Source organism: Oncorhynchus tshawytscha, linkage group LG05 (genome assembly GCF_018296145.1).
Source record: "Oncorhynchus tshawytscha isolate Ot180627B linkage group LG05, Otsh_v2.0, whole genome shotgun sequence".
Lineage (NCBI taxonomy): Eukaryota > Metazoa > Chordata > Actinopteri > Salmoniformes > Salmonidae > Oncorhynchus > Oncorhynchus tshawytscha.
This window is the reverse complement of record NC_056433.1, coordinates 50031314-50059062: the sequence shown is the minus strand read 5'-3', so window position 1 is coordinate 50059062 and position 27749 is coordinate 50031314. Positions and strand designations below refer to the sequence as shown.

General features: G+C 41.4%; 2 protein-coding genes across 3 annotated transcripts; both read right to left on the bottom strand.

Moving 5' to 3' along the window:
* Positions 1–5516: 5516 nt before the first annotated feature.
* LOC112251790 (small conductance calcium-activated potassium channel protein 1-like) lies at positions 5517–10992 on the bottom strand. Its single transcript, XM_024422728.1, has 8 exons — positions 10064–10992; positions 9826–9921; positions 9299–9717; positions 8899–9040; positions 8086–8196; positions 6260–6387; positions 6058–6127; positions 5517–5963 (listed from the first exon to the last, which is right to left on the bottom strand). The coding sequence occupies exons 1-8, from the start codon at positions 10802–10804 to the stop codon at positions 5682–5684; spliced, it is 1989 nt and encodes a 662-aa protein (XP_024278496.1). The 5' UTR covers positions 10805–10992; the 3' UTR covers positions 5517–5681.
* A 4657-nt stretch (positions 10993–15649) lies between these two features.
* On the bottom strand, positions 15650–26439 carry LOC112250761 (coiled-coil domain-containing protein 124). Of its 2 annotated transcripts, none has more exons than XM_024421171.2 (5): positions 26327–26439; positions 19865–20048; positions 19465–19672; positions 19255–19360; positions 15650–17613 (listed from the first exon to the last, which is right to left on the bottom strand). In XM_024421171.2, the coding sequence occupies exons 2-5, from the start codon at positions 20021–20023 to the stop codon at positions 17412–17414; spliced, it is 675 nt and encodes a 224-aa protein (XP_024276939.1). In that variant the 5' UTR covers positions 20024–20048; positions 26327–26439; the 3' UTR covers positions 15650–17411. The 2 variants fall into 2 exon arrangements, with proteins under 2 accessions (XP_024276939.1, XP_042177973.1); XM_042322039.1 differs by lacking the exon at positions 26327–26439 and adding an exon at positions 20305–20656.
* Between the last annotated feature and the right edge of the window lie 1310 nt (positions 26440–27749).

The window sequence follows — 27749 nt, the reverse complement described above, 5'->3', positions numbered from 1 at the left end:
AATGCTAGTTCAAATCAAAAATAATTTTAGACAGAATGACATGTTAAGGCAGTGTTAATTTATTCTGTTTTTTTCTGCATCAATCACTTTTGTTTATTTTTTTAAGATTCATATTTAAATTTCAAGAATAACAAACGGTTGTTACTTACAATGTCCTAGTTATACATAATTACCAGATCAACCCTTACAGATCTCTATTGTAATGTTAATGATTTCCTGTGTGATGGTAGTATGGCAGGTCCTACGGTCCCTAGTTTTGTCGCACCAGGACTACTGCTCAGTCGTGGTCAGGTGCCACAAAAAAGGACTTAGGAAAATTGCAACTGGTTCAGAACAGGGCAGCACGGCTGGCCCTTGGATATACACAGAGAGCTAATATTAATCATATGCATGTCAATCTCTCCTGGCTCAAAGTGGAGGAGAGCATGCTTGTATTTGAATGCACCAAGCTGTCTGTTTGAACTACTGGTGCACAGCTCAGACACCCATGCATACCCCACAAGACATGACACGAGGTCTCGTCACAGTCCCCAAGTCCAGAACAGGCTATGGAAGGCGCACAGTACTAAATAGAGCCATGACTACATGGAACTCTATTCCACGTCAAGCAACTCATGCATGCAGTCAAATTAGATTTAAAAAACAGATAAAACACCTTATGGAACAGCAGGGACTATGAAGCAACACAAACATAGGCACGTACACATGGATTTTGTACTGTATATATGTGGTAGTGGTGGAGTAGGGGGCTGAGGGCACACAGTCTGAATGTATTGTAATGTTTTTTAAATTGTATAAACTGCCTTAATTTTGCTGGACCCCAGGAAGAGTAGCTGGCAGCAGCTAATGGGGATCCATAATAAATACAAAATATGATAAAGGTGTATACAATGCACACTAAAGAGCATTTTCCAGAAATACCGGTCATTGATTGACGATATGACCAGGGGCAATAGTACATCCTTATGTGCCAATTCACATGTCTAAACCAACTCTGATTGAATCCAGTTTTGCTTTTAGTAAGGGTATTTTTACTAAATGTTTCTGAAGAATTATTCATGTTGGTTATTGTTATTTTCTTCTGTTCAGGGGATCTTTCCTAAATATCTGTAGAAGACTCCAATTATTTTATTTAAATGTGGCATTTAGTTCAATTCCAAATCAAATGTTAGTTTTGTTGAATGATTATATAAAACAAACCATATTTTGTCTTTCCCAAAGAGTAAAGAACATTTTAATCAATGTTCAAATGGTTGTAAACTAGTAATATCTGTTTCCAGATCGGTCCAAAAAGCCGAAATCCAAATTAGACTGGAATATTATGTGTACATTTACAGTATTTGTGTGTTAAAATGTAGCTTAAATATTGTTTAGAGATGTGCTTGAAGTCTGTATTTTTCATTCATCTAAGGGCTGTAGTGTTGCTTTCGACTCTCTATTTGTGGTACTGTTTTGTCACGATCAGTTGTCTGTACACTTTTTCTTTTCTTTTTTACCGGAACAGCAACGCTGTGTTCATCTTTCTGAATTAGACATGATTCTATTGGGCATTTCTATAATTATTATTTAAGCCAATGATGAGGTGCGATTGTCTAGGGCCAGAAGTTATTTCTGACCTTGTGACCTAACCAGGAAAAACTTTTAAATTCTGGAATGTTGCTTGGTGAGGTGTGAAACTCCTTGCCCTACGACCAATATCTAGTCATGTGAGGAATATATCTTGTCAGTACTCAAACAGTTACTATTAATCTAATGATTGAAATAAGGGATTCCATATAATATCCAGTGCCTTCAGAAAGTCCCACCCCTTTACTTCTACACACAATACCCCATAATGTCAAATGTTGTTTTTTAGAATTTATTTGAGAAAATTAATTAAATGAAAATCTGAAATGTCTTGAGTCAACTATTCAACCCATTTCATATGGCAAGCCTAAATACGTACAGGAGTACAAATGTGCTTAAGTTGCATGCAATAATAGTGGTTAACATTATTGTTGAATGACTATCCCACACATACAATTATCTGGAAGGTCCCCTCAAAGTAATTTTCAAGCACAGATTCAACCACAAAGACCAGGGAGGTTTTCCAATGCCTCGCAAAGAAGGGCACCTATTGGTAGAAAACAAAAAGCAGACAATATTTGAGGGTGGTGAAGTTATTAATTACACTTTGGATGGTGTATAAATACACCCAGTCACTACAAAGATGCAGGTGTTCTTCCTATCTCTGTAGCCGGAGAGGAAGGAAACCACTCAGGGATTTCGCCATGAGACCAATACTGATTTTAAAAATTGTTAGACTTTAATGGCTGTGATGGGAGAACTGAGGATGGATCAACAACATTGTAGTTACTCAACAATACTAACTTAATTGACAGAGTGAAAAGAAGGAAGCCTGTACAGAATAAAAACATTCAAAAACATACATCCTGTTTGCAACAAGGCACTGAAGCAATACTGCAAAACACTTGGTAAAGAACTTTTTGACCTATATACAAAGTGTTTTGTTTGTTGCAAATCCAACACATCACTGAGTACCACACTTCATATTTTCAAGCATGGTGGTGGCTGCATCATGTTAGGGTATGCTTGTCATTGGTGAAGACCAGGGAGTTAATTAGGATCAAGATAAATGGACTAGAGCTAAGCACAGGCAAAATCCTAGAGGAAAACCTGATTTGCTTTCCTGGGAGACAAATTCACCTGTCAACAATAACCTAAAAAACCAAGCCAAATATACACTGCAGTTGCTTACCAAGACAACATTGAATGTTCCTGATTGGACTAGTTACAGTTTTGACTTAAATCTGCTTGAGAATCTATGGCAGGACTTGAAAATGGCTGTCCAGCAATCATCAACAACCAATTTGACAGAGCTTGAAGAATTTTAAATGGCATAATAGGCTAATATTGTACAAGCCAGGTATGCAAAGCTCTTAGACTTAACCCAAAACACTCACAGCTGTAATTGCTGCCGAAGGTGATTCTAACATATATTGAATACTTATCTAATCAATAAATATTTGTGTTCTATTTTTCATAAATATATAATTTTTCTTCCACTTTGACAGAGTATTGTGTGTGGATCGTTGACTAAAAACTCCCACTCCAACAAAAATGTGTAAAAAGTAAATGGGTGTGAATACTTTCTGAAGGCATTGTATTGGCACCTCAGTTTGACATATTGTTTCTGGGCAGAAATATTCTGACAATCTTTAGTTGAATGTTTGTTTTCACTAGCACCTGGCACCTAAAATATGTAAATTATGCTTTGAGTTTTTATACACCGTCTGTATGTAAAATCACAATGTACAGGCTGAAGAGTGTGCATTGCTGTGGATATCACAACCCCTCTCCTCTAGAGAGGATTGTTTTGCTGCTAGGGGAATGATTCTCTCAACTGTCATAACCATGCACCTTAATGCTTCAACTTTGAATCAATAATGATAACCCTAAAACTTACAAATTGTTATTCTGATAAATGATATTTTACCCAGATACGGCTATATCATAGCAATGAAGTGTATGCTGAAACTCTATGCTCTTAAAAGGTACATTATACCGGTTGTTGACATCTGTAATCACCTGTTTTTTTATTAAGTGTTTGAAACGAACCATTGAGGCATTTAGAACATATCAGCCACTGAGTCTGTAGAACTTCCAGTGGAATTGTTTCCTCAGGGAAATGTGTGTATTTGTTACGTATAGAGAATTATAATAAAGTTAATACCTAACTGAATGCAAAACCAAGCCTGTTGGTTAACATTTTATTACAATTTTCTATGTCTTTGTTTGTGTGTAGATTGTTGCCACAAAATCTAATCTCCTAACCCTCAGTAAGATTCTTCTCTGGAAATGTTTTTGTTTTTTGTTGCAGAGATGTAGATTGCTTGTAATTTATATATATTTTTTCTTTACTAAGGATTGTTTCTAATTTCTTTAGATTTCTTTTGATTGTCTTTTCAATAAATGTGGTCTTCAAAAAAACATGTTTGACTACTTTATAGTAAAACAAAAAAATTATATGGAAAATTTAGGCTGGGATTTAATCCAATCGCGCTTTGTCGACAATGTGCCATTTACAGGTAGTTTGCGATTGAGCGGACATATGCAGCATCTACCATGAACGCAGAATGTTCTTATTATACCTCTGTGATGCGGTTCTGTGAATGCAGGAACACATGCGCCTTTAAAAGGTATATTTCTGACATGCAATCGCATTGACTCCTGGCCATAATAGAGCCCCACAGTGTGTCAGAATACCCACAAAACCTAGTGGTCTAATAGGAAAATGGTTCCAATTGTTTTACCAACATGAATTTTTCCCATGCAAACTACAAATCCCTGCAAGCAGGTATTGTCCAATGTAAAACTTGCACAAGAGAGTTTACAGATTGTCAATTTTAAGAAATTTAGCCTATTTATTCATTACTACATTTAGCAAACATTACATAGTTAATCCAGAGATTCTTACCTTTGCCTCAATTCGGCAGTCTCGTCCAGATCATTATGGCATTTGTAGTTCTTTATAATAGCCACATTAGCAGCTAATTAGCTTTTAATTTTGGGGAGGTAAATACAGGCGAATATATTGTCACCTTGTCCTAGAGAGATTTACATGGTAATCAAAATGTTACGCCAGGGTAAGCCTGCATGGAACACAACCCTAATTTGAAGTGTTTCTCAAATCAACTATGGGGAAAATGTAATGGTGGAAAAAACAATTGGAACCATTTCCCTGTTTGACCACTAGGTATTATGACTCTTGGTACTCTCTTAGGCCAAGATGAAATCAAATCAGCAGTAACCCACATTTACCTGACAAATGCATATGTGGCTTTTCATTGCTTTTGTTTAGGCGGTGTCAGATGTGTAATGTTAGACATGTCAAATCTACAAGCGGCTCTTGACGTTATCTATCGCGGACATTGCCATGGAATGAACTGAGTAGAAATTCCATGTAACTGTTATAAATTCAAACACTGGAATGTGTGATGTAATGTACACCGATTTAGTCTGATAAATCATTTTAAATGTAATTGTCATTATTTCTATATAGCCTGCAGTTTCTCGTTCTAAACTTCTAAAGCGGGTGTGGTTTCATGACTACTACAAAAGCAGCTCACTGACTCGACAGCTATAATGCAGGCGGTTACACCACAGACAAAAGGGGAAACCCAGACGCGTCACAGGGGGTATAAATATGAAGCATCGTTTAGAACTTAATGAGAGAGCCCCAAGTTTTGCCAAATTATGTCGTCTGGTCTTTGGTGTCCCAACGCAGGTAACGTAGCGGGAAATAGTTAGGGTGGCTAATACGGGAACAGCATTAGCCACCCTAGCACGATGGTGTAATGGGATTTTATTAAGACTAGCATTTTTCCCTTTTTGGGGGGACTGCACAAAAAAGTAACTTTTTTTTCTAAAATGCCATGCCTAAATTCCACCGCTATTCAAGAATGGCCCAGGTACACAGACTGGCAATCCAGGATTTTGAAAACAACAAACCGGCCGCCCGCTACTTCTTTTAGTAAACAGCTGAGGGTTGGGGCTGGAGAGATATAACCATGCTCAAATGCATTGTCAGAGGATAGAATGCCCCTGTCCCTGGGGTAGTATGAAATACACAATTAAATAAATCCATTTAAGGTCACAATCGTGGCAATGTGGCTAGGCTGTCAGCTGTAAGGTATGGTCTGTGGTGCAGTGGAAAGGGACCGTTGGCACCTAGCGGGAACCCAGTGAAGCTCCGATTCCGACGAGGCTTTCCGTACACGGAGGGCCAAGCCATCCAGGAAGTCCTTGTGCTGCTGTGTGACCGCTTGGGAGAGCAGGCTGGGTAGGGCCTGCAGATTGACTAGGATGGAGTCCAGTTTGTCATCCAAACTACCAATCCTCCTATCCAGCTCCTCGCTGCGCAGCTGTAGGTCAGACACCAGGTCGTACATCATGTTCTGAGTCTGTGGCGCAAAAACAGTGTCAAACTTGTGATCGGTGTTTAGAAAGAAATATATAAATTAAATATGATGATAATGAAGAGGATGAAAGGTGCACCTTGGCTAGATCCACAAGTGTGTTAGCCTGGTCGGTGAGTTTCATCTGTTCCAGTTTGACTCTGCGCAGTCTAGGGGAAAGTGAAGTGGAAGTGAGTTATGGAGGGCAAAGGTAAGGGGTAAGTTGGGCTGCATAACATACTCACAGATATACGCACATCAACTATTTATTTAACAATGGTTTGAAAAGGCACACTACTTACTGGTGAATGGCTTGCAGAAATTTGCGCTGATGTTTGCGTACCCTGGCGTGATCGATCTTCTTGACTAACTTGGTGTGTTTGTAGATAAGCCATGTCTCTCTGAGTACATTGGCAGCTGTGTTTTTCACCTGTAGGGAACATTCCAGAAAACATAAATGTTTTGGTACAGTCCTATGATGGTATCTAGCCCGTAGCATGGGACTTGGGCCGGGATTCAAGCTGATCGCGCTTTGTCGGCAATAAACCTTTTAAAGAAAAGGCCATATCTCTGTCCAGTGTCTGTTATTTGCCCATCTTAATCTTTTCTTTTTACTGGCCAGTCAGAGATATGGCTTTTTCTTTGCAACTCTGCCTAGAAGGCCAGCATCCCAGAGTCGCCTCTTCACTGTTGATGTTGAGACGGGTGTTTTGCGAGTACTATTAAATTAAGCTGCCAATTGAGAACTTGTGAAGCGTCTGTTTCTCAATGTACTTGTCCTCTTGCTCAGTTGTGCACCGGGGCCTCCCACTCCTTTTTCTATTCTGGTTAGAGCCAGTTTGTGCTGTTCTGTGAAGGGAGTAGTACCCAGTGTTGTACCAGATCTTCAGTTTCTTGGCAATTTCTCGCATGGAATAGCCTTCATTTCTCAGAACAAGAATAGACTAATGAGTTTCCGAAGAAAGTTATTTGTTTCTGGCCATTTTGAGCCTGTACTCGAACCCACAAATGCTGATGCTCCAGATACTCAACTAGTGTAAAGAAGGACAGTTTTTTTTGTTGCTTCTTTAATTAAAACACTACAGTTTTTAGCTGTGCTAACATAATTGCAAAAGGCTTTTCTAATGATCAATTAGCCTTTTAAAATGATAAACTTGGATTAGCTAACACAATGTGCCATTTGAACACAGGATATATTTGTGTTCTATTTTTCATAAATATAAAATATTTCTTCCACAAAATTCTGTACATTTCAAATGTCATGATTATGATCCAGGCCTACAGTTAATGACATGACAGCCAAACCCAGTGAGCACCGATTGATGCAGGACATCTATTGACGTTTATTATTGGTTGACATTTGGTCCATCCACCCTGGCTTTGGGCGTGTTTGAGCGGATCACTTTTGTCAAGTCTGTGACCATCACAGATTTTGTCTTGTCTGGACCAGCCTTGATTTGCCCAATAATACTAGTCTATGACTGGTCCAGATTTTAAAGACTGTCCTTGTTTGGGGGCAGAGCTCATTAGAATTATACTCGGTGTACTTTGCAAGGGTTCAGTTGCTGTAACTGTTACTGAGAATGTTGTTGTAGTTAAAATATTATTTTGGTTGTGTCGGTAAACTTCAAACATGATTACTGCCATTTCTGAAGCTTTTGAAAAGTCTGACATAAGTGACAGAAACAATCATGAGTAATTGATACTTTAATCTCCATTTTGCCCCATTTTGCTATTTTATTGGGACATAATAACTTGGCATAATGTTTTCTTTGATTTTTTGCTGTAGAAGCAACAACCAAAATAGACGTCTTTTCAACTAAAACTAGATGTCAATAGGAGGTCCGGCAGAGTAGTCTTTTCAACATCTGTAAAAAGACACCTTGATAATGTCTTAAAATACATCTTTTAAACTTTCACTTAGAACTGAAAACTAAAGTGGCTTCAATGTCCGACAACATTTTGCTTACTGGGTTGCTGATTGGGGGGCATTGTCTTTATTTATAATGTCTCCTCATAAAACATTTTGATTATCCGATACGTATCAGGTTAGGGTCATAAATCCACGGGTTCAGTTCGGGTCAGGCCCAACATTCTGGAGCCATGAAGACCTCTAATGTCCACTTACTCGTTTATAGAGCTGAGTGTCCATCATAAAGTTGTGAACATGCTTCTCAGCTCTGGTCAACTCGGACTTCCTGGCAACTACAGCAACCACCAGGGCAGTGCAGCCAGCCCCCTGGGGAGAAAAGACAAAGGCAGTAATACTTTTTCATGGGGAAAAGTGTTGTCTATATCTCATTAGATATTATTTATTCAATATAATAACACATGTACGTATTATTATAATTTGTTTGTTTTGTTGCTGTTGCCAGTGTATTATCACCATAGTTCATCCAACTACAAACCCCTTCTCGGATTACACTGATCTGGTTCTGGGTACTAACTCCTAAACTTGGGATAGGGTTAACTATCAGGTATCATATTGAGTGTTTAGGTTTAGAGGGTCTACACCAGAAGTTAATGCTTATCTGTAGGAGGAAGGTATATGGTGTGTGCAATTAAGCTTGGAATGTACTGAATGTAGGGAAAGTGGCAGGCATTGATAAGGGGAGAGAGCCATGGATTAGTGATGGAGGTCGAGGTCAGGTCAGGTCACATTAAGGGAGATAGAAAAGTTTATGGCCCGTATCACTTAGTGCCCTGCCTAGCAGTAAAGATACAATGTTTGTACAGACGTGTCAGAGGAGACTCGGCCTAGGAGGAAGGGTTAAATATCAGTGTTTGTGTGAAAAGGTTTTTGTCTTGGTTAAACTTGGTTAAGTTTTCATAGTGTCCGTTGAGTTTTTACTCTGAGAAATTCAAACTTAACACCTTAGAGCTGCCTCATCCTGAATGTCATAGATCTCTTTTGACACTTGCGGATGCATAGGAAACATACCATGATTCCAGTCAGCAGACACACACCCTTTCCACAGTAAGTGTGAGGGACCATGTCTCCATAACCAATGGAGAGAAAGGTGATAGAGATGAGCCACATGGCCCCAAGGAAGTTATTAGTCACTTCCTGTGTGTCATGATACCTGGAGGAACAAGAAATATATATGTATTATAATAAACACGTATTTCTTTTTTTTACAGTATAACATATACTCTATTCCATACATTTGTGTATGTTTCATTATATATCAAGCAAAGAGGCATAGTAGAAGTCCATAACATCTTGAGCTAACCCCAATCAAGAGGCATTAATCTTACATAAGGATCTTCTTCACTGAGAAATGTACTGGGTAGTAGTGATACAGTGTTGATGGAATGCCTACTGTGTCTGGGGCCTGTACCTCTCACATACACGCACCGTCCACGCCGCGATGATCCAACAAGAGACGCTGAAGACCAGCAGCACCGTGCCGGGGCAGATGGTCATGAGGGTCTTCATGACGAACCGCGTGTTGAAGTTGATCTTGTTGAGGGCGCCGATGCTGCGCGACGAGGCGTCCGTGAAAAGCTTGCTGTGCAGCAGCATGACACGACCGATTAGGTAGAGCCTGAGGAACATGGGGATGGAGAGGACGAGGTCCACGTCGGCATTGGTCAATGAGTGTGGGTAGGTGAAGGCCAGACGGGCTGTCCAGGTGAAGATGTACTGGCCCGGGATGGGGTGGATGGCACAGACCAGCAGCTCCAGCACAACCAGGAAGATCCGCTCATATGTCATAGCAATCCTCCAGTCGTCAGCTGCATTGTCCACCATGAAGAGCTGCGTGTGTAGGTGTAAGGATAGGAGGGCAAACAAGGAGATTTAGATGTGGGGGGAAAAGAGAGCAAGGGGACAACTGTAATATTAATGGTGATGGTGGCATATCACCTGTATTTCCCGTGCATGGTACATCACAATGAGGCCGAGCAATACAGCAGTTGAAAGGCTGACGAGGCATTTCAGAGCAAATGAGTATGATGATTCCTGCAGAGAGGATAGACAATTAAGATCCCTTCTTTTAAAATGTCTTGTCTTACCATTACTCTAGGCCTCGTATTCATGGTAGACCTCTAATTCTGCATGACATTATGACGGGTCAATCCACTGCAATAGAGACATTTCTTACCTTCGTGTAAACCCCCCAGGACAGTTCCGTCTCCGTCACCATGACAACAATCCCAAACATCCCGAAAATCAAGGCATAGTCGCTCAGCTGTTTGCGCTTTCCAAATAGCGCTCTACGCTGGCCCAATCTGTAGCCAATGTCCTTAGTCCTCTTCTGTGGCGCGTCTCCTCCTCCCTCGCTGTTGCCCTTACTATTGTCCTCACTGAGGCCTTTGGAGAACACCTCCTCCAGGACGGACCTGTGGAGAGTCTGGAGGGGCTCTTGTCTTGCTGAGTCCAGCTCTGAAAGGTTGGGTGGCGAAGCTCCTAAGCTGCTCAGGGGTCTCCCAACATCCCCATTGTATTTAGCGCTTGTCACAACTGTGTCGGGAGGTGGGCTACTGCTCTTGGACAGGGAAGGCGTTGAACCAACATGGCCAACCTTTTTGGTATGAGGATGTACCTGTTGCTCCCCTTGTCGTTGCCCTTCTCCCTCTAGTTGATGGTTCCCCGGCCACCGCTGGCTACTGGAAGAGGAGTGAACACTGCTTTTGTCGCTAGTAGCCGGGAATGAATTCTTCACTCGTGGGCTGCTGCTGGATGGGTAGAGAGAACACTGATGGCATTTTAGAATGCTAAGATGGTCACAACAATGCTGCCTTTGAGGGTGTTGCTGTAGTTGCTGGTTTAAGTAAGGTTGTTGGCTTCTACAATGCACTCCACACTCATTGGCACAGCAGCTAGGCAAACCGTTTCCTAGCATCCATTGGTGTTGTGTATCTAAGGGAAGTTTCTGTTGGTCCTGAGATTGAGACAAAACCAAGAGCTGCCTAACTTTACTTGACTCATTGCCATTCAGAGGTATATTGAGCGAAGGCTCTGTTTTTTCAGTAGTCGAGACTGGTGGTAGGTTATGCTCTTTAATCTTGAAATGATTATGAGTCTGCTGCTGCCATGGATTATACTCCTTCAGCCCGTCTTCTCCTCTGCATCGGGATGTGAAATTATCCTTCTCGGGATTGACAGTCCCTGTTGAGGGATCCTCTTGACTTGGTTTCTGCCTGAAAAACCGGGATGACGATGACACCAGGGAGTTTTGAGGATAGGAGTGGGTATACTGTAGAGAAGGAGGAGTTCCCTTCTTGGAGAATGTGGAGAGGCAGTCCTTCAAGAAGCCCTGCTTTGATTGTGGCTGGAAACCGGCCACCTCTGATCCATGTTTTGTACTAGGAGAATAGCAAACAGAGCCACAGTCCGCATCAGGACGTCCCACCGTGGTCCCATGCCACTCAGCCAACAGTGGGCTTTCACGCTGCAGTTCAAGAGTACCACCCACCTGGCTACAAAAGAGCAGGAGATCTTGATTGCTCAGTTTTGACAGTGTAGTTTTTAATGGTGGAGATTTCCGTGGTGGAGCGACTCCATTTGGAGTAGCCTGTGGCGGAGAAGTGGAAATGCTGTTATTGCTCTGCTCTGGTATTGACATTTGGGGCTGGAGGGCAGTTCCAGAGTAGCGATACTGCATGACCTCAGGGGCTTTGTCTGGTAGAGACTGCCCTCGAGAGTTGCAGTGATCCGGGTCTTGGTCGTTGCAAGCGTCTCCTGTTGAATCGAGCCGACGTGTTGCATTGGTGGGTTTGACCAGAACCAGCCTCATAATGTATGATGATGATGACAATTATTTATTTAATTTCCTGTGTACTATGGCAGCTAAAAGCTGAATTGCAGTAACACATACAAGGAACCAAATTTCAATGAACAAAACAAGATACAAGAAGATCAAAAAGTCAGGGAGTTGAGGCAAGAATGGAGGTTGAACAGTCTGAGCGGTGAAGGGATGGAGGGAGCATTTTGGTCACAGCAAGGGAGGTCGGTGGTCATATCAGAGTCAGTCCGAGACTTTTCCGGAGCCTTTACCACAGCTCGCTGTCCCCGGCGTCCTCAGCCTCTCCTTATGGACTCTGTAAGTAGCTGGCTAGCTACTCCTCCGTACTACCAATGTGTAGCACCGACTTGGGGGGTGCCCCAGAATCCGATGGCAGCTTAACTTAATGTTTCCTGTACATGTTGTATATTTTATACATATTTTGTTGTTTTTAACTGTCTTTTTAATCAACATTTAGTTTTTGTTAGTTAACTAAGTATTGTTTAATAATTTTATGAATTTAGAAAAAACGGTGATGCTGGCAAGTTAGTTGAACATGAACTTAATGGGAAAATCTTATCACTTGTAACACTGTTTACATTGATGAACTGCAAAGACTTTGCTAGGAAGGAATCCAGATTCAAATGAAAATGTTTCAACCCAACTGCTTATGTTGGTATAAACCATGTGCAATAGCCAATGCATTGTTGATCATTTTTTGAAGAAAAAAAACAAGATTCAGTCCATAATATTATTAATAACCTATTTCCTCAGGTTATTCCGGTTGCTGCATCCATATTCATGGTGTATTACAGTCATCCAGCTAAAAGAGCGTTGGGTTCACACAAAAATAATCTGTAAGAAAGCAGAGGAAACATGAAGGAATACTATACAAAAGACATTGACACTACTCCCTCTTAAAAGCTGTGAAGTATCTGATCAATAAAACATCATTTTAAGGGAACAACATGCTCTACATTTTACAGCAAAAGCTAACAAAGATCCAAGTCAAACATAGAACTTCTAACAGATAAAACATTTTTAGGAGACCTGTGTATAACTGTCTCCCAAAGTGAGACTGGAGAGCTCCTGTCAAAACCAGATGAGCCCCTCTGATAGGAATCATCCTCAAACAGGGATATCACCATTGCTACGGATGTAGGGACTAAGGACATATATAAACCTATATTGTCAACCATAACTGGGTTATCAATGTTGAATACACTATATAAAAAAACCTTTGTGTGTACGCTAACCTTTGTCATTATTTAGCCTTGTGTATTTTCCAACTGAGCTTGCAGAATGTGGTGACGGTAAAACATCCACAGTACTATTTATTTTAGAAACTTATTAGAATCCCATATTATTCAATTGATTTTACATTTCCATCTAACAGTGTCCTAATGCACCGCAGATACTTGCCCCCGGGACAAGAAACCTAGCCTAATTTATCAAACGACTACATAATAGTCAAGAAACTCCACAAGGAACTGGTTAAATGCAGTTCACAATATTGTGCATTTAAACTGAACAACTACCAGACCCTCTCTTTGCTTGCTTAACAAATGTATGACTCTTTAGGGAGAAAAAATCTCCCATTTATTACTTTTCTCTGCTCTATCGACCCAAAGCATGAGAAATAACTGACTAGACCCCCGTAGCCCAGAGACTCTTACCTTATTCCTTCAGATACGTTTCTCTCACTCTCCTTGTAGAAAGCCACGCACAACTTGGAGGTGATCTTGGCTAGTGCTGGGGCAGGGCACCGCTCAAAAGGCTTTTGAAGTGGGAGCCAGACAGCAGACTTCCTAGTGCTCAACACTTGAGATGGGGCCGCTTTCCTTTGAAAGTGATCATTAGGATTCAAACTGAAGAAAGGGCAGCTGCTGGGCTTATTAAAGGCCTGGCATGCAAATGCAATGGGGGACAAAGCATTGGGTCTGTGCGGGATACAGAAAATGATGTGACATCAGATCTAAGCAATAAGGACCAATTCACACTTCACACATACATAAATGGACTCAAAGCAGGCCCATAGATAGCTAAAAGAACAGTTGGCTGTATGGGGAGTCGGTCGGTGCTTTCAAAGCAGAATGGTCAATTAGGGGTCAGAGAAACTTGTCATTGATGTTTCGTCGTTCAAAAGCCTACACAGAGCCTCTTATCTCCTCCGCCACAAGGAACATACAAAGCCTCTTTCTCGTTCATCTTTCCTTGCATCCTCTCTCCTTTAAAAAACGCATTGGAGAAAAAGGTCTCGTGTAGGACCTTGGGTCTTCTTCTCCAATACGCTTGAGAAAGAGTTGACGGAAATAATATGCGTGGAATCATAAAGACAAACTGAGCAGGGGCCAAAGTTTCTTTAATCTGCACGTGAGCGAGATCACCTGAGCATAATACATCACATCAAATCTGTCACACACTAGACAACTGACTTGTTGTTCTCAATGTATGTTATATATCCTCCTGACACACAGGTTTGTCATTCATTCTTGAATCATAAACAGGGGAAGATTTTAGGTTTGTAATAGCAATCCAAGCTTTCTGCTCCAAACCAACTTCCCCATTTTAAGGGGTGCTTGGGACACTTCTACATTTTTGTGGTGAAAGGTTCCCATACCCAGCACTCGCTGCCTGGCATTGTTCTAGAGAACAATAGCCTACACACAGCTATTATAAACAGTTATTATATACAGCTATTAAGTGTCTATCGTATATACAGTTGTCATAAATTATAGCACTTGCATCAGCCCATTGTCCAAAAGTGACATTGGCTTTCGCCATAGCAAGTAATCATAAAACATTGGATTTAATAATGCATTTGACAACATACACAGTGCTTAATGTGGTCATTGGGCCATTTACCTATGTATACATAATTAAACCTATAGGCTTATTAAACGTTTTATATTACGCTTTATGTACTTATTTACTATAGTTGAGGGCTTAATCACATTGGATACCAGGCATTGTCTCTCACCAACCAAGAGCAACTCTGAAGGTTCAAAAACATGTGGAGTTTTGACATTTGAATGAACAATCATATAAACTGAACAAAAATATAAATGCAACATGTAAAGTGTTGATCCCATGTTTCATGAGCTGAAATAAAAAAAAATGTAATGTTCCATATGCACAAAAAAGCTTATTTCTCTAAAAGATGTGGCATATGACATTGTGCTGGGGACAACAAAAGACCACTCTAAAATGTGCACTTTTGTCACACAACACAATGCCACAGATGTCTCAAGTTTTGGGGGAGAGTGCAATTGGCATGCTGACTGCAGGAATGTCCACCAGAGCTGTTGCAAGAGAATTTAATGTTCATTGCTCTACCATAAGCTGCCTCCAATGTCGTTTTAGAGAATTTGGCAGTATGTCTAACCGGCCTCACAACCGCAGACCACATGTATGGTATCGTGTGGGTGAGCGGTTTGATGTCAACGTCGTGAACCGAGTACCCCATGGTGGAGGTGGGGTTATGGTATGGGCCGGCATAAGCTACGGACAACGAACACAGTTGCATTTTATCGATGGCAATTTGAATGCACAGAGATAAAGTGACAAGATCATCAGGGCCAGACTTCGTGCCAGTCATCTGCCGCCATCGCCTCATGTTTCAGCATGATAATGCACAGCTCCATGTCGCAACGATCTGTACACAATTACTGGAAGCTGAAAATGTCCCAGTTCTTCCATGGCCTGCATACGCTCTTTCCTGTTACGCTCTTTCAAACTGGTGGCAGGCAAAGTTACAAAGACCACTGCGTGCTTGGTCAGCAGGCTACTGTTTGAATGTTGCTGTGCTTTAAAAAAACATTGTAAAGAAACGCAGCACAGGACACTGTCATAAGCCAAATAAATATTTGCCGTGCTTCAAAAGGTCAGTGTATATCGTGTTCAAGTGAATTGTAATATGTGGCATAAATTAAAAAACAAAAAGACAGTTGATTTAACAGCAAATATGGTAATGAGATTTATTGGTCGTCCTCTCAGTTACAACTTTCATTTGAACTAAAAAGAAACACTACCTATGCAGATTTACTTGGATAAGAGGGTTTTGACTATATATTTATATATATATATATATATATATTCCACAGTAACTTCTTACACCTGTCTGGTATTGGCATCTATAACAGTATTGTAGCAGAGTAAAAGGCATGGCTACAACAATACTGTATTCTTGTATAAATGCCAACAGCCGATTCCACCTTTATAAATATAAAATTGATAAGATATCTTATAGATCAGCAATTAACGAAATGGATGAGGATGTGAGTGTAGTCTGCTGAGTGTCATCCAGTGGCATAGCATGAGAGTCAAATTCAGGAACCACTGGGAACAAAAGATGAGTCACATGGATGAATTCCAATTCCCTTCCTTTTTACTGTAAGTGTGCACTTGTTGACTCCATTGTGTTTAAAAGCACTGGATTTGTGCAAGTATTCCTTACACTCGTCTATTCATTTTAAATCTATGAAAGGGAGTGAACATGTGTGCACTTCAAATCAGAGTTTAGTCGCGTACAGATGACTTGTTTCTAGCTCCAGCAGTGCAGTAAATGCCTGTCTGCACTTTGGGAGAAGGACAGAGAACCAGAACACAGCTAAACACTTTCAGTATCCTCTTCAGACAGAAACCTGGCTGAAAACGAGCACTAATGTAAGGCATATGCACACGCCTGAAAGTCTATTTAAGTGGCGAAATGAATGTAGATCAAAATGCAGTGAATTTTAAAAACCCTAAATGATTGTGCTGTTGAAACAGAAGTGGTGGGCGTTAGGAGACACTTCTGAGCTGCAGCTCCTAAAACACGACTGACAAGAGATGTGGTGAGCTGTATGCTTTCAATAAATGAGACGGCCTTTCTACATAAACGCTCAAACATGAAGGTGAGAAAATGGTACGTAAACCCGCATTACAGTTTTTTTGGGGTGGGGGTGTTTAGATTTACATGAATTTGAGATTTGAAATATTTTTTTGTAGTCTTTTCAAATTTCACTTACAAAAAAGCAATAACAATCTCCATACAATTCAATGTAACCTGAAAGCAGATGCAGGATTCAGACCTAATATTGCATGATACCAGGATTAGCAACAACAGTATTGATGTATTGAGTGGGTGCACCTAATAAGGCCTTGTTAGGATGGGGAACAGGTGCCACAATACACTATCATAGGGAAAGGGGTGGTCATTTCCAATGGTGCCCAAAATGGCAGTTCATAACAAGTCAACAACTGGCTCTGGTCATGATATTTTCTTACGTGGGTTATTATTATCATCATCGGGGGGTTAATGGAGGCGATTACGATAGGCAAGAGTGCAGATCACATACCTGTAGTCTCATTCTCAGAAAGAATTAGATATGTTAGTGTATTGTGAACTGAAATAAATTACTTTAATCCCTTTTCAACATAAGTGCCAAAAACTGACAGTGGGAATAAAATCCATAAACTGCCGAGATGCTTCACAAGTGGACATGTACAGTAAAATAAAATCATCAGGAACATTGGTTGGGAGTTTGCTTTTCCAAATCGGAACGAAACAAGCGGAAGTCCCAAGGTGATTCCTTGCATCGGAGGTCCTTCCTAGGGAATGAATGCAGCTTTTCCAGCAACACATTCATAAATGGGGGAATAATTATAGGTTGGGGGCATCTTCCATTGTAAGGTCCAATGTGCATAGGTAAACAGTTTTTTTTTAGCTGCTGCTGGAGTTGGTTCACTTTGTGTTGTAGTTGGCAAAGCGCTGGTTCAGGGGGTTCTCTGGCGACTTCATCCACTCCTTTTTCAGCTGTTGCTTGAGCTGCGACAGCCGCATGTTGGGGTTCTCTTTTTTAAGAAGGGGCATGTTCAGATCCTCGAACGCGGCGAACGCTGCCTTCACCCTGCGCTCTGGGTGGCGGTCGAGCTCTTCAGCCGTGCTGGGAAAGAAACACACAAGAGGACGGGTTGAAATTAGGCGAAATTATCTCGACTTCTCTTACGTTAGCTACTCTATGGACCCTCATACTTATGATACCTGCTTCATCTTCTTTTATATAGCCTAGAGTATGAGAAGGAACTGATGTTATACAGTGCCTTCAGAAAGTATTCACACCCGTTGACTTTTTCCACATTTTGTTGTGTTACAAAGTAGGATTAAAATGGATTCCATTTACATTTTTTGTTAACAATCTACAAATACTCCGTCAAAGTGGAAGAAAGTCTAAGAGCTTTGCACAGCTGGATTTCAAAACATTTGCCCATTATTCTTTTAAAAAATGGTTCAAGCTCTGTCAAGTTGGTTGTTGATCATTGCTAGACAGACATTTAAGTCTTTCCATAGACTTCCAAGCCAATTTAAGTCAAAACTGTAACTAGGCCACTCAAGAACATTCAATGTCGTCTTGGTAAGCAACTGCAGTGTATATTTGGCCTTGGGTTTTAAGTAATTGTCCTGCTGAAAAGGTGAATTTGTCTCCAAATGTCTGTTAGAAAGCAGACTGAACCAGGTTTTCCTATAGGATTTGCATGTGCTTAGCTCTATTCCATTTCTTTTTATCCTGAAAAACTCCCTTGCCAATAACAAGTATACCCATGATGCAGCCACCACAAAAATATGGATTTTACCCAATCAAAACACTTTGTATTCAGGACAAAAAGTGAATTTCTTTAGTGCCTTATTGCAAACAGGATGCATGTTTTGGAATATTTGGTAATCTGTACAGGTTTACGTCTTTTCACGCTTTCATGTGGGTTAGTGTTGTGGAGTAACTACAATGTTAATTCATCGTCAATTACCTCCCATCACAGCCATTAAACTAATGGTTTTAAAATCACCATTGGCCTCATGGTGAAATCCCTGAGCGGTATCCTTCCTCTCCGGCAACCGAGTTAGGAATGGTGCCTGTATCTTTGTAGTGACTGGGTGTATTGATACACCATCCAAAGTGTAATTAATAACATCACCTTTCTCAAAGAGATATTAAATGTCAACTACCAATAGGTGCCCTTCTTTGCGAAACATTGGAAAACCTCCATGTTCTTTGTGGTTGAATCTGTGCTTGAAATTCATTGCTCGACTGAGGGACCTTACAGATAATTGTGTGTGTGGGGTATAGAGATTGGGTTGTCATTTAAAAATAATTACAAACACTATTATTGCATACAGTGAGTCCATGCAAATTGTGACTTATTAAACACATTTTTACTCCTGAACTTACTTAGACTTGCCATAACAAAAGGGTTGAATACGTATTGACTCAAGACATTTCAGATTTTCATTTTTAATTCATTTGTAAACATTTCAAAAAACACAATTCCACTTCGACCTGATGGGGTATTGTGTGTAGATCAGTGACATAAAATCTAAATCCAATACATTTTAAATTTAGACTAACAACAATATGTGAAAAAAAGCCAAGGATTGTTAATACTTTCTGAAGGCACACCAAACCCACTTGGTTGATAACGGTATGGTAACCAATGGAAATGCTCCCCTGGTTCTCGCCTGTAATCTTAACATTGTTACCCCCTACAAAAGCATATATGGAGAGGTTATGCCTGTATACAGTACTCTGTACCTGAGCATGGCAATGGCATCCTCTATGGTTCTAGCCTCCACAACACCTTCCTCAGGAATGATGCGATTCACGTTCTCCTCCAGGGGCGTCTCCAGGTGGCTCTTCTCTGTGGACACAAACATAGGAGAGGAAGACCATAAGAATACAACAGAACCCGGAGAGGAAAGAGAGCCTGGTTAATGATTGAAGGTATATTGGTGAGGTCATTGCCTTTCTCTTTGGGTTGCTCCTGCTGTTGTAGCTGCTGCTCGACATGCAGCATCTCCTCAATCTGGGCCCGAGTCACTTTGCCTGCCACCACAGCAGCAGCAGCAGCCTCCTTGGCCTTGCCCTTAATCTTTGCAGCCTCCTCATCTAAGAGCCGCTGGTTCTCCTTCTTTCGCTCCAGGGCCTCAAGGCGCTTTTTCTCCTTGTCATCCTGCAGGTTCAGAGAGGGGACATTTAAAGTCAAGCCTAAATGATCAGGCCCACTTCAACATTCAGTAGATTCTAGAGTGTGGTGTCTGTACATACATAGCCAGATACTGGATCGTGATATAGCCCAATATAATACTACTGCAGACTATTTGACCCTGTGTGAGAATAGGAAACGGAGTGCGAAAGGCCTCACCTTCCTCTGTTCTTTCTTCAGGACATGTTTGTCGTTCTCCTGCCATAGTGCATCCTCCAGCTCCTTCTTCTTGCGGGCGTCTTCCACTGCTTTGGCCTCTGCCTTGCGAGCCTTGGCAGTGACTGCCTTGGAGTTCTCACCCTGGAACTTCTTCGGCATCCCTAAGACTAGGCCTATTCTTCAGCTGACAGAATCAATGTATTATTTTGACATTATGTTTTCGACGAACAACCTAACTATACATAGAGCCATTCTATCATAAACCAAACTAGGTGGCAAGTTGACTCACCATCGAATTGACACAGACAAAAATGCTCTGAAATCGTAATAGATAGCCAGTGTGAATTTACGAATGCACCCCTAGTAGCAAGCTAGCAAGCTAGCCAACTTAGGGAAAAGGAAAGGGGGATACCTAGTCAGTTGTCCAACAATGTATTCACCTGAAATGTGTCTTTTGCATTTAACCTCAATCAGAGAGGTGCTGGGGGGAATGCCTTAAATGGACATCAACGTCTTCGGTGCCCGGGGAACAGTGGGTTAACTGCCTTGCTCAGGGGCAGAACAACATATTTTTACCTTGTCAGTTCGGGGATTCGATCCAGCAACCTTTCCCAAAAATGGAAAAATGACGCCGAAGAACATGGCTGACGTTTCACATTCTCCCAACCAATTGTGCTATTTTGTTATTTCTTTTTTTTGTTTTGTGTAACTTCTTTTTAAAGTATTGTCTACATAATGTTGCTGCTACTGTCTCTTATGACCGAAAATAACTTCTGGACATCAGAAAAGCAAGTACTCACCGCGGACTGGAAGAAACTTTTTCCTTTAACCTTTTGTGACTAGGGGGCAGTATTTTCATTTTTCGGAAAAAAACGTTCCCGTAGTAAACGGGATATTTTGTCAGGACAAGATGCTGGAATATGCATATATTGACAGCTTAGGATAGAAAACACTCTAAAGTTTCCAAAACTGTACAAATATTGTCTATGAGTATAACAGAACTGATGTTGCAGGTGAAAGCCTGAGAATAATCCAATCCGGAAGTGCCTCATGTTTTGAAAGCGCTGCGTACCAATGTGTCCCTATTGAGCAGTGAATGGGCTATCAACCAGATTACTCTTTCTCTACAGCATTGTGACGTAGTTTTACGCATTTATGTTGAAGAATACCCGTAGGCGGCTACATTGCGCAAGTGATCACCTGATGCTCGTGTAAAATACAGAGGTAGCCATTACTCCAATCGGTCCTACTGAAAAACGAATTGTCCCGATGGATATATTATCGAATAGATATTTGAAAAACACCTTGAGGATTGATTATAAACAACGTTTGCCATGTTTCTGTCGATATTATGGAGCTAATTTGTAATATTTTTCACCGTTTTCGTGACTGCAATCTCCGGGCGATTTCTCAGCCAAACGTGAAGAACAAACCTCGCCTACAAAAATAATATTTTTGGGAAAAAAGGAACATTTGCTATCTAACTGGGAGTCTCGTGAGTGAAAACATCCGAAGCTCAAAAGGTAAACGATTTAATTTGATTGCTTTTCTGATTTCCGTGACCAAGTTACCTGCTTAGGCTATCGATAAACTTACACAAATGCTTGTCTAGCTTTGGCTGTAAAGCATATTTTGAAAATCTGAGATGACAGGGTGATTAATAAAAGGGCTAAGCTGTGTCTCAATATATTTCACTTGGGATTTTCATGAATAGGAATATTTTCTAGTAATATTTATGTCCGTTGCGTTATGCTAATTAGTGTCAGATGATGACAACTTCGTTTTGTGGTGGTAAATAGAAGGGATGGGGTGTCACTAGAGGTTAACGGGTACGATTGGAAGGATATCCTGCTTTCATTGGAACAGGCCCAGATCCACACTTTTTGCATGAAGACGCCGGAAAAGGGGACGCAGATCGGGGATCCTTCTGAGAATCCGGAGGCGAGCGCGTAAACTCCCAATGCCTTCCATGCTTCTTGTTAACGTGCAATCATTGGAAAATGAAATTGATGACCTATTATTAAGATTATCCTACCAAAGGGACATTAAAAACTGTAACATCTTATGTTTCACTGAGACGTGGCTGAACGAAGATACGGACAACATAGAGCTAGCGGGATTTTTCATGCACCAGCAAAACAGAGACGCTACCGCTGGTAAGACGCGGGGTGGGGGTGTGTGTCTTTTTTGTCAATAACAGCTGGTGCGCGATATCTAATATTAAAGAAGTCTCGAGGTATTGCTCGCCTGAGGTAGAGTACCTTATGATAAGCTGCAGACCACATTATCTACCAAGAGAGTTCTCATCTGTATTATTCGTAGCCGTCTATTTACCACCACAAAACGAAGCTGGCACTAAGACCGCTCTCAACCAACTCTATAAGGACATAAGCAAAGAAGAAAATGCTCACCAAGAAGCGGCGCTCCTTGTGGCCGGGGACTTAAATGCAGGCAAACTTAAATCAGTTTTACCAAATTTTGTGTAACCGGGGGGATCCTAGACCACCTTTACTCCACAAACAGAGATGCATAGAAAGCTCTTCCCCGACCTCCAAATCTGACCATAATTCTATCCTCATGATTCCTGCTTACAAGCATAAACTAAAGCAGGAAGTACCAGTAACCCGCTCAATACGGAAGTGGTCAGATGACGTGGGTGCTACACTACAGGACTGTTTTGCTAGCACAGACTGGAATGTGTTGTGGGATTCATCCAATGGCATTGCGGAACACACCACCTCAGTCATCGGCTTCATCAATAAGTGCATCGATGACGTCGTCCTCACAGTGACTGTACGTACATATTCTAACCAGAAGCCATGGATTACATGCAGCATCCGCATTGAGCTAAATGCTAGAGCAGCCACTTTCAAGGAGTGGGAGACTAATCCGGACGCTTATAAGAAATCCCACTATGCCCTCAGACATACCATCAATCAAGAAAAGCGTCAATACAGGATTAAAATTGAATCCTACTACACCGGCTCTGACGCTCGTCAGATGTGGCAGGACTTGAAATTATTGGAGGACCAACTAAGCCAATACCGATTAATCTGACAATTTTTTTAAATGTATTTGTAATAATGGCAATTACAACAATACTGAATGAACATTTATTTTAACTTAATATAATAAAAATCAATTTAGCCTCAAATAAATAATAAAACATGTTCAATTTGGTTTAAATAATGCAAAAACAAAGTGTTGGAAAAGAAAGTAAAAGTGCAATATGTGCAATATGTGCTATGTAAGAAAGCTAACGTTTCAGTTTCTTGCTCAGAACATGAGAACATATGAAAACTGGTGGTTCCTTTTAACATGAGTCTTCAATATTCCCAGGTAAGAAGTTTTAGGTTGTAGTTATTATAGGAATTATAGGACTATTTCCCTCTATACCATTTGTATTTCATTAAGCTTTGACTATTGGATGTTCTTATAGGCACTTTAGTATTGCCAGTGTAACAGTATAGCTTCCGTCCCTCTCCTCGCTCCACCCTGGGCTCGAACCAGCAACACAACGACAACAGCCACCATCGAAGCAGCATTACCCATGTAGAGCAAGGGGAACAACTACTAGAAGGCTCAGAGCGAGTGACGTTTGAAACGCTATTAGCGCGCGCTAACTAGCTAGCCATTTCACTTCGGTTACACCAGCCTCATCTCAGGAGTTGATAGGCTTGAAGTCATAAACAGCGCAATGCTTGACACACAACGAAGAGCTGCTGGCAAAACGCACAAAAGTGCTGTTTGAGTTAATGTTTACGCGCCTGCTTCTGCATACCACCGCTCAGTCAGATACTTAGATACTTGTATGCTCAGTCAGATTATATGCAATGCAGGACACGCTAGATAAGATCATCAACCATGTGTAGTTAACTAGTGATTATGATTGATTGTTTTTTATAAGATAAGTTTAATGCTAGCTAGCAACTTACCTTGGCTTACTGCATTCGCGTAACAGGCAGTCTCCTTGTGGAGAGCAACGAGAGAGAGGCAGGTCGTTATTGCGTTGGACTAGTTAAATGTAAGGTTGCAAGATTGGATCCCCCGAGCTGACAAGGTGAAAATCTGTCGTTCTGCCCCTGAACGAGGCAGTTAGCCCACCGTTCCTAGGCCGTCATTGAAAATAAGAATGTATTCTTAACTGACTTGCCTTGTTAAATAAAGGTATAAATAAATATATACATTTAAAAATTGGCAAATCGGCTCTCAAAAATACAGATTGTTATGAAAACTTGAACTCGGCCCATAATTAAATCGACCTCTAGTACAAACATACCAAGACAGTCATAAAGAGGGCACGACAAAACCTTTTCCCCCCTCGGGAGACTGAAAAGATTTGGCATGGGTCCCCAGATCCTCAAAGATTTCTACATCAAGAACATCCTGACCGGTTATGTCACCGCCTGGTATTGCAACTGCTCGGCGAATAGTTATGGGCTTTCCTCTGAACCACCCAGTACATCACTGGGGCCAAGTTTCCTGCCATCCAGGACCTATATATTTTTTTATTTTACCAGGCAAGTCGGTTAAGAACAAATTCTTATAATCAATGACTGCCCCTGACGACAAATTTGTACCTTGTCAGCTCGGGGACTCAATCTTGCAACCTTTCGGTTACTAGTCCAACACTCTAACCACTAGGCTACGCTGTCTCACCATAAATTTGTCAAAGGAAAACCCATAAAATTGTCAGACTCCAGTCACCCAAGTTAGACAGTTTTCTCTTCTACCGCACGGCAAGCGGTACCGGAGCGCCAAGTCTAGAACCAAAAGGCTTCTCAACAGCTTCTACCCCCAAGCCATAAGACTGCTGAACAATTCATAAAATCGCCACAGGACAAATTACATTGATGACCCTCCCCCTTTTGTACACTGCTGCTACTCACTGTTTGGTTCTTACATATGATGAGTCACTTCACCCCCACCTACATGTACAGATTACCTCAACTAGGCTGTACCCCCCTCGGTACCGGTGCCCCCTGTATATAGTATCGTTTTTCTTATTGTGTTACTTTTTATTATTCTTGTTTTTATTTTAGCCGACTTAGTAAATATTTTCTTCTTCTTGAACTGCACTGTTGGTTAAGGGCTTGTAAGTAAGCATTTCAAGGTAAAGTCTACACTTGTTGTATTCGGCGCATGTGGCAAATAAAGTTTGATTTGATTTTGGCCCAACGCTCTAACCACTTTGGCTTGTTAGCTTGGGTGCTTGACTGCCGTTGTGAGGTCAGAACACTCTGATCAACCCTACTCCTCGGCCAGAGCGTTCAGAGTGCGAAACTCTCAGAGTTTACAAGCGCTCTCTGGCACTCCATAGTGAATTTACGAACAATAGGGCTAATATGGCTATCTTCTCCGATTTCAGAACACTCATTTGGGTGTGCCAGAGCGCAGAATAAGTGATGCATTTACGGACGCTCAACACCAGTTAATTATGGCTGGTGTCAGTAAACGGCAAAAAGGCATAATAGAAATGTTGCCAGCTGCGCAGTTAGTCGCCAACGCTCTGGATAACACGAAACCAGCCCAACCAGCACTGCTAGGGCGAGTAAAATGGTCAGAGTGAAGTGTTCTCACATTTGTCTGGATGTAGCTAGCAAGCTAGGAGTAGGGTTGATCCGATCGTTCTGACCTCAACCGCAGTCAAGCACCCAAACTAACTGCCTAACGTTGGCGAGGTTTGCTTGCTACTTCCAGACACAAATGAGAGAACACCTCACTAACTATTTTACTCGTCCTAGTAGAGCGGATTAGGCTGTTTTCATGTTATTCAGAGCGTTGGTGATTAACTCTGCAGTTGGCAACCATTTAATTACACCTTTTTGCCGACGTTTACTGACACCGGCCATATTCAACGAGTGTTGAGCGTTCGTAAATTCATCAGTTATTCTGCGCTCTCGCACACAGACGAGAGTGCTCTGAAATCGAAGAAGATAGCCAGAGTGAATTTACGAATGCGCCCATAGTTAGGCACCTGCAACGTCACGGTCTTTGTGGCTCAGTTGGTAGAGCATGGAACTTGCAATGCCAGGGTTGTGGGTTCGAGTCCCACGGGGGACCAGTACGAAACGGTACAAAAATAGATCCACTCATTGCTGTAAGTCGGTCTCGATAAGAGCATCTGCTAAAATGTAAACATGTCATCGGCTACCAATGGCTAGTTGATATAGCTAGAAGCTCTCCATGTCAACTATAGCATGATAACGTTAACAAGCTAAGCCAAACGTTAGATACCTGAGTCACACGAGTTCTGTATTTACCCAACATATAAATACAACGGCTGGCCAACTTGCATAACGCGCTGTTTAGCTAACGTTAGCTATAGAAGTTAGCTAGCTACTAAGCTAAAGTTAGCTAGCAAAGATGAACAAATTAAAGATTCCACAGTCTGAATTCGTGGCAATTGACTATTAACCAATGTAAAAAATATATATGTTTGTGAAAAGAAAAGGGTCGTACCTGAGCGACAACAGGTTATTGTTGTTTCGAAAAGGCATCTGCCAGCCCCCCTTTCGTGACGATGACGTACTTCTTCTTCCATGGGGGTTAACGGCAGTTGGAATCCAATGTTAATGGGGCATTACCGCCACCAGCTGGACGGGGTGTTGAATAAGAAACTACAAAAATATTTTTGTATTTTATTTCAGCTTTATTTAACCAGGTAGGCAAGTTGAGAACAAGTTCTCATTTACAATTGCGACCTGGCCAAGATAAAGCAAAGCAGTTCGACACATACAACAACACAGAGTTACACATGGAGTAAAACAAACATACAGTCAATAATACAGTAGAAACAAGTCTATATACGATGTGAGCAAATGAGGTGAGATAAGGGAGGTAAAGGCAAAAAAAAAGGCCATGGTGGCAAAGTAAATACAATATAGCAAGCAAAACACTGGAATGGTAGATTTGCAGTGGAAGAATGTGCAAAGTAGAAATAAAAATAATGGGGTGCAAAGGAGCTAAATAAATCAATAAAATAAAATAAATACAGTAGGGAAAGAGGTAGTTGTTTGGGCTAAATTATAGATGGGCTATGTACAGATGCAGTAATCTGTGAGCTGCTCTGACAGCTGGTGCTTAAAGCTAGTGAGGGAGATAAGTGTTTCCAGTTTCAGAGATTTTTGTAGTTCGTTCCAGTCATTGGCAGCAGAGAACTGGAAGGAGAGGCGGCCAAAGAAATAATTGGTTTTGGGGGTGACCAGAGAGATATACCTGCTGGAGCGCGTGCTACAGGTGGGTGATGCTATGGTGACCAGCGAGCTGAGATAAGGGGGACTTTACCTAGCAGGGTCTTGTAAATGACATGGAAATAGCGGGTTTGGCGACGAGTATGAAGCGAGGGCCAGCCAACGAGAGCGTACAGGTCACAATGGTGGGTAGTATATGGAGCTTTGGTGATAAAACGGATGGCACTGTGATAGACTGCATCCAATTAGTTGAGTAGGGTATTGGAGGCTATTTTGTAAAAGACATCGCCGAAGTCGAGGATTGGTAGGATGGTCAGTTTTACAAGGGTATGTTTGGCAACATGAGTGAAGGATGCTTTGTTGCGAAATAGGAAGCCAATTCTAGATTTAACTTTGGATTGGAGATGTTTGATGTTGGTCTGGAAGGAGCGTTTACAGTCTAACCAGACACCTAGGTATTTGTAGTTGTCCACGTATTCTAAGTCAGAGCCGTCCAGAGTAGTGATGTTGGACAGGCGGGCAGGTGCAGGTAATGATCGGTTGAAGAGCATGCATTTAGTTTTACTTGTATTTAAGAGCAATTGGAGGCCACGGGAGGAGAGTTGTATGGCATTGAAGCTTGCCTGGAGGGTTGTTAACACAGTGTCCAAAGAAGGGCCAGAAGTATACAGAATGGTGGTATCTGCGTAGAG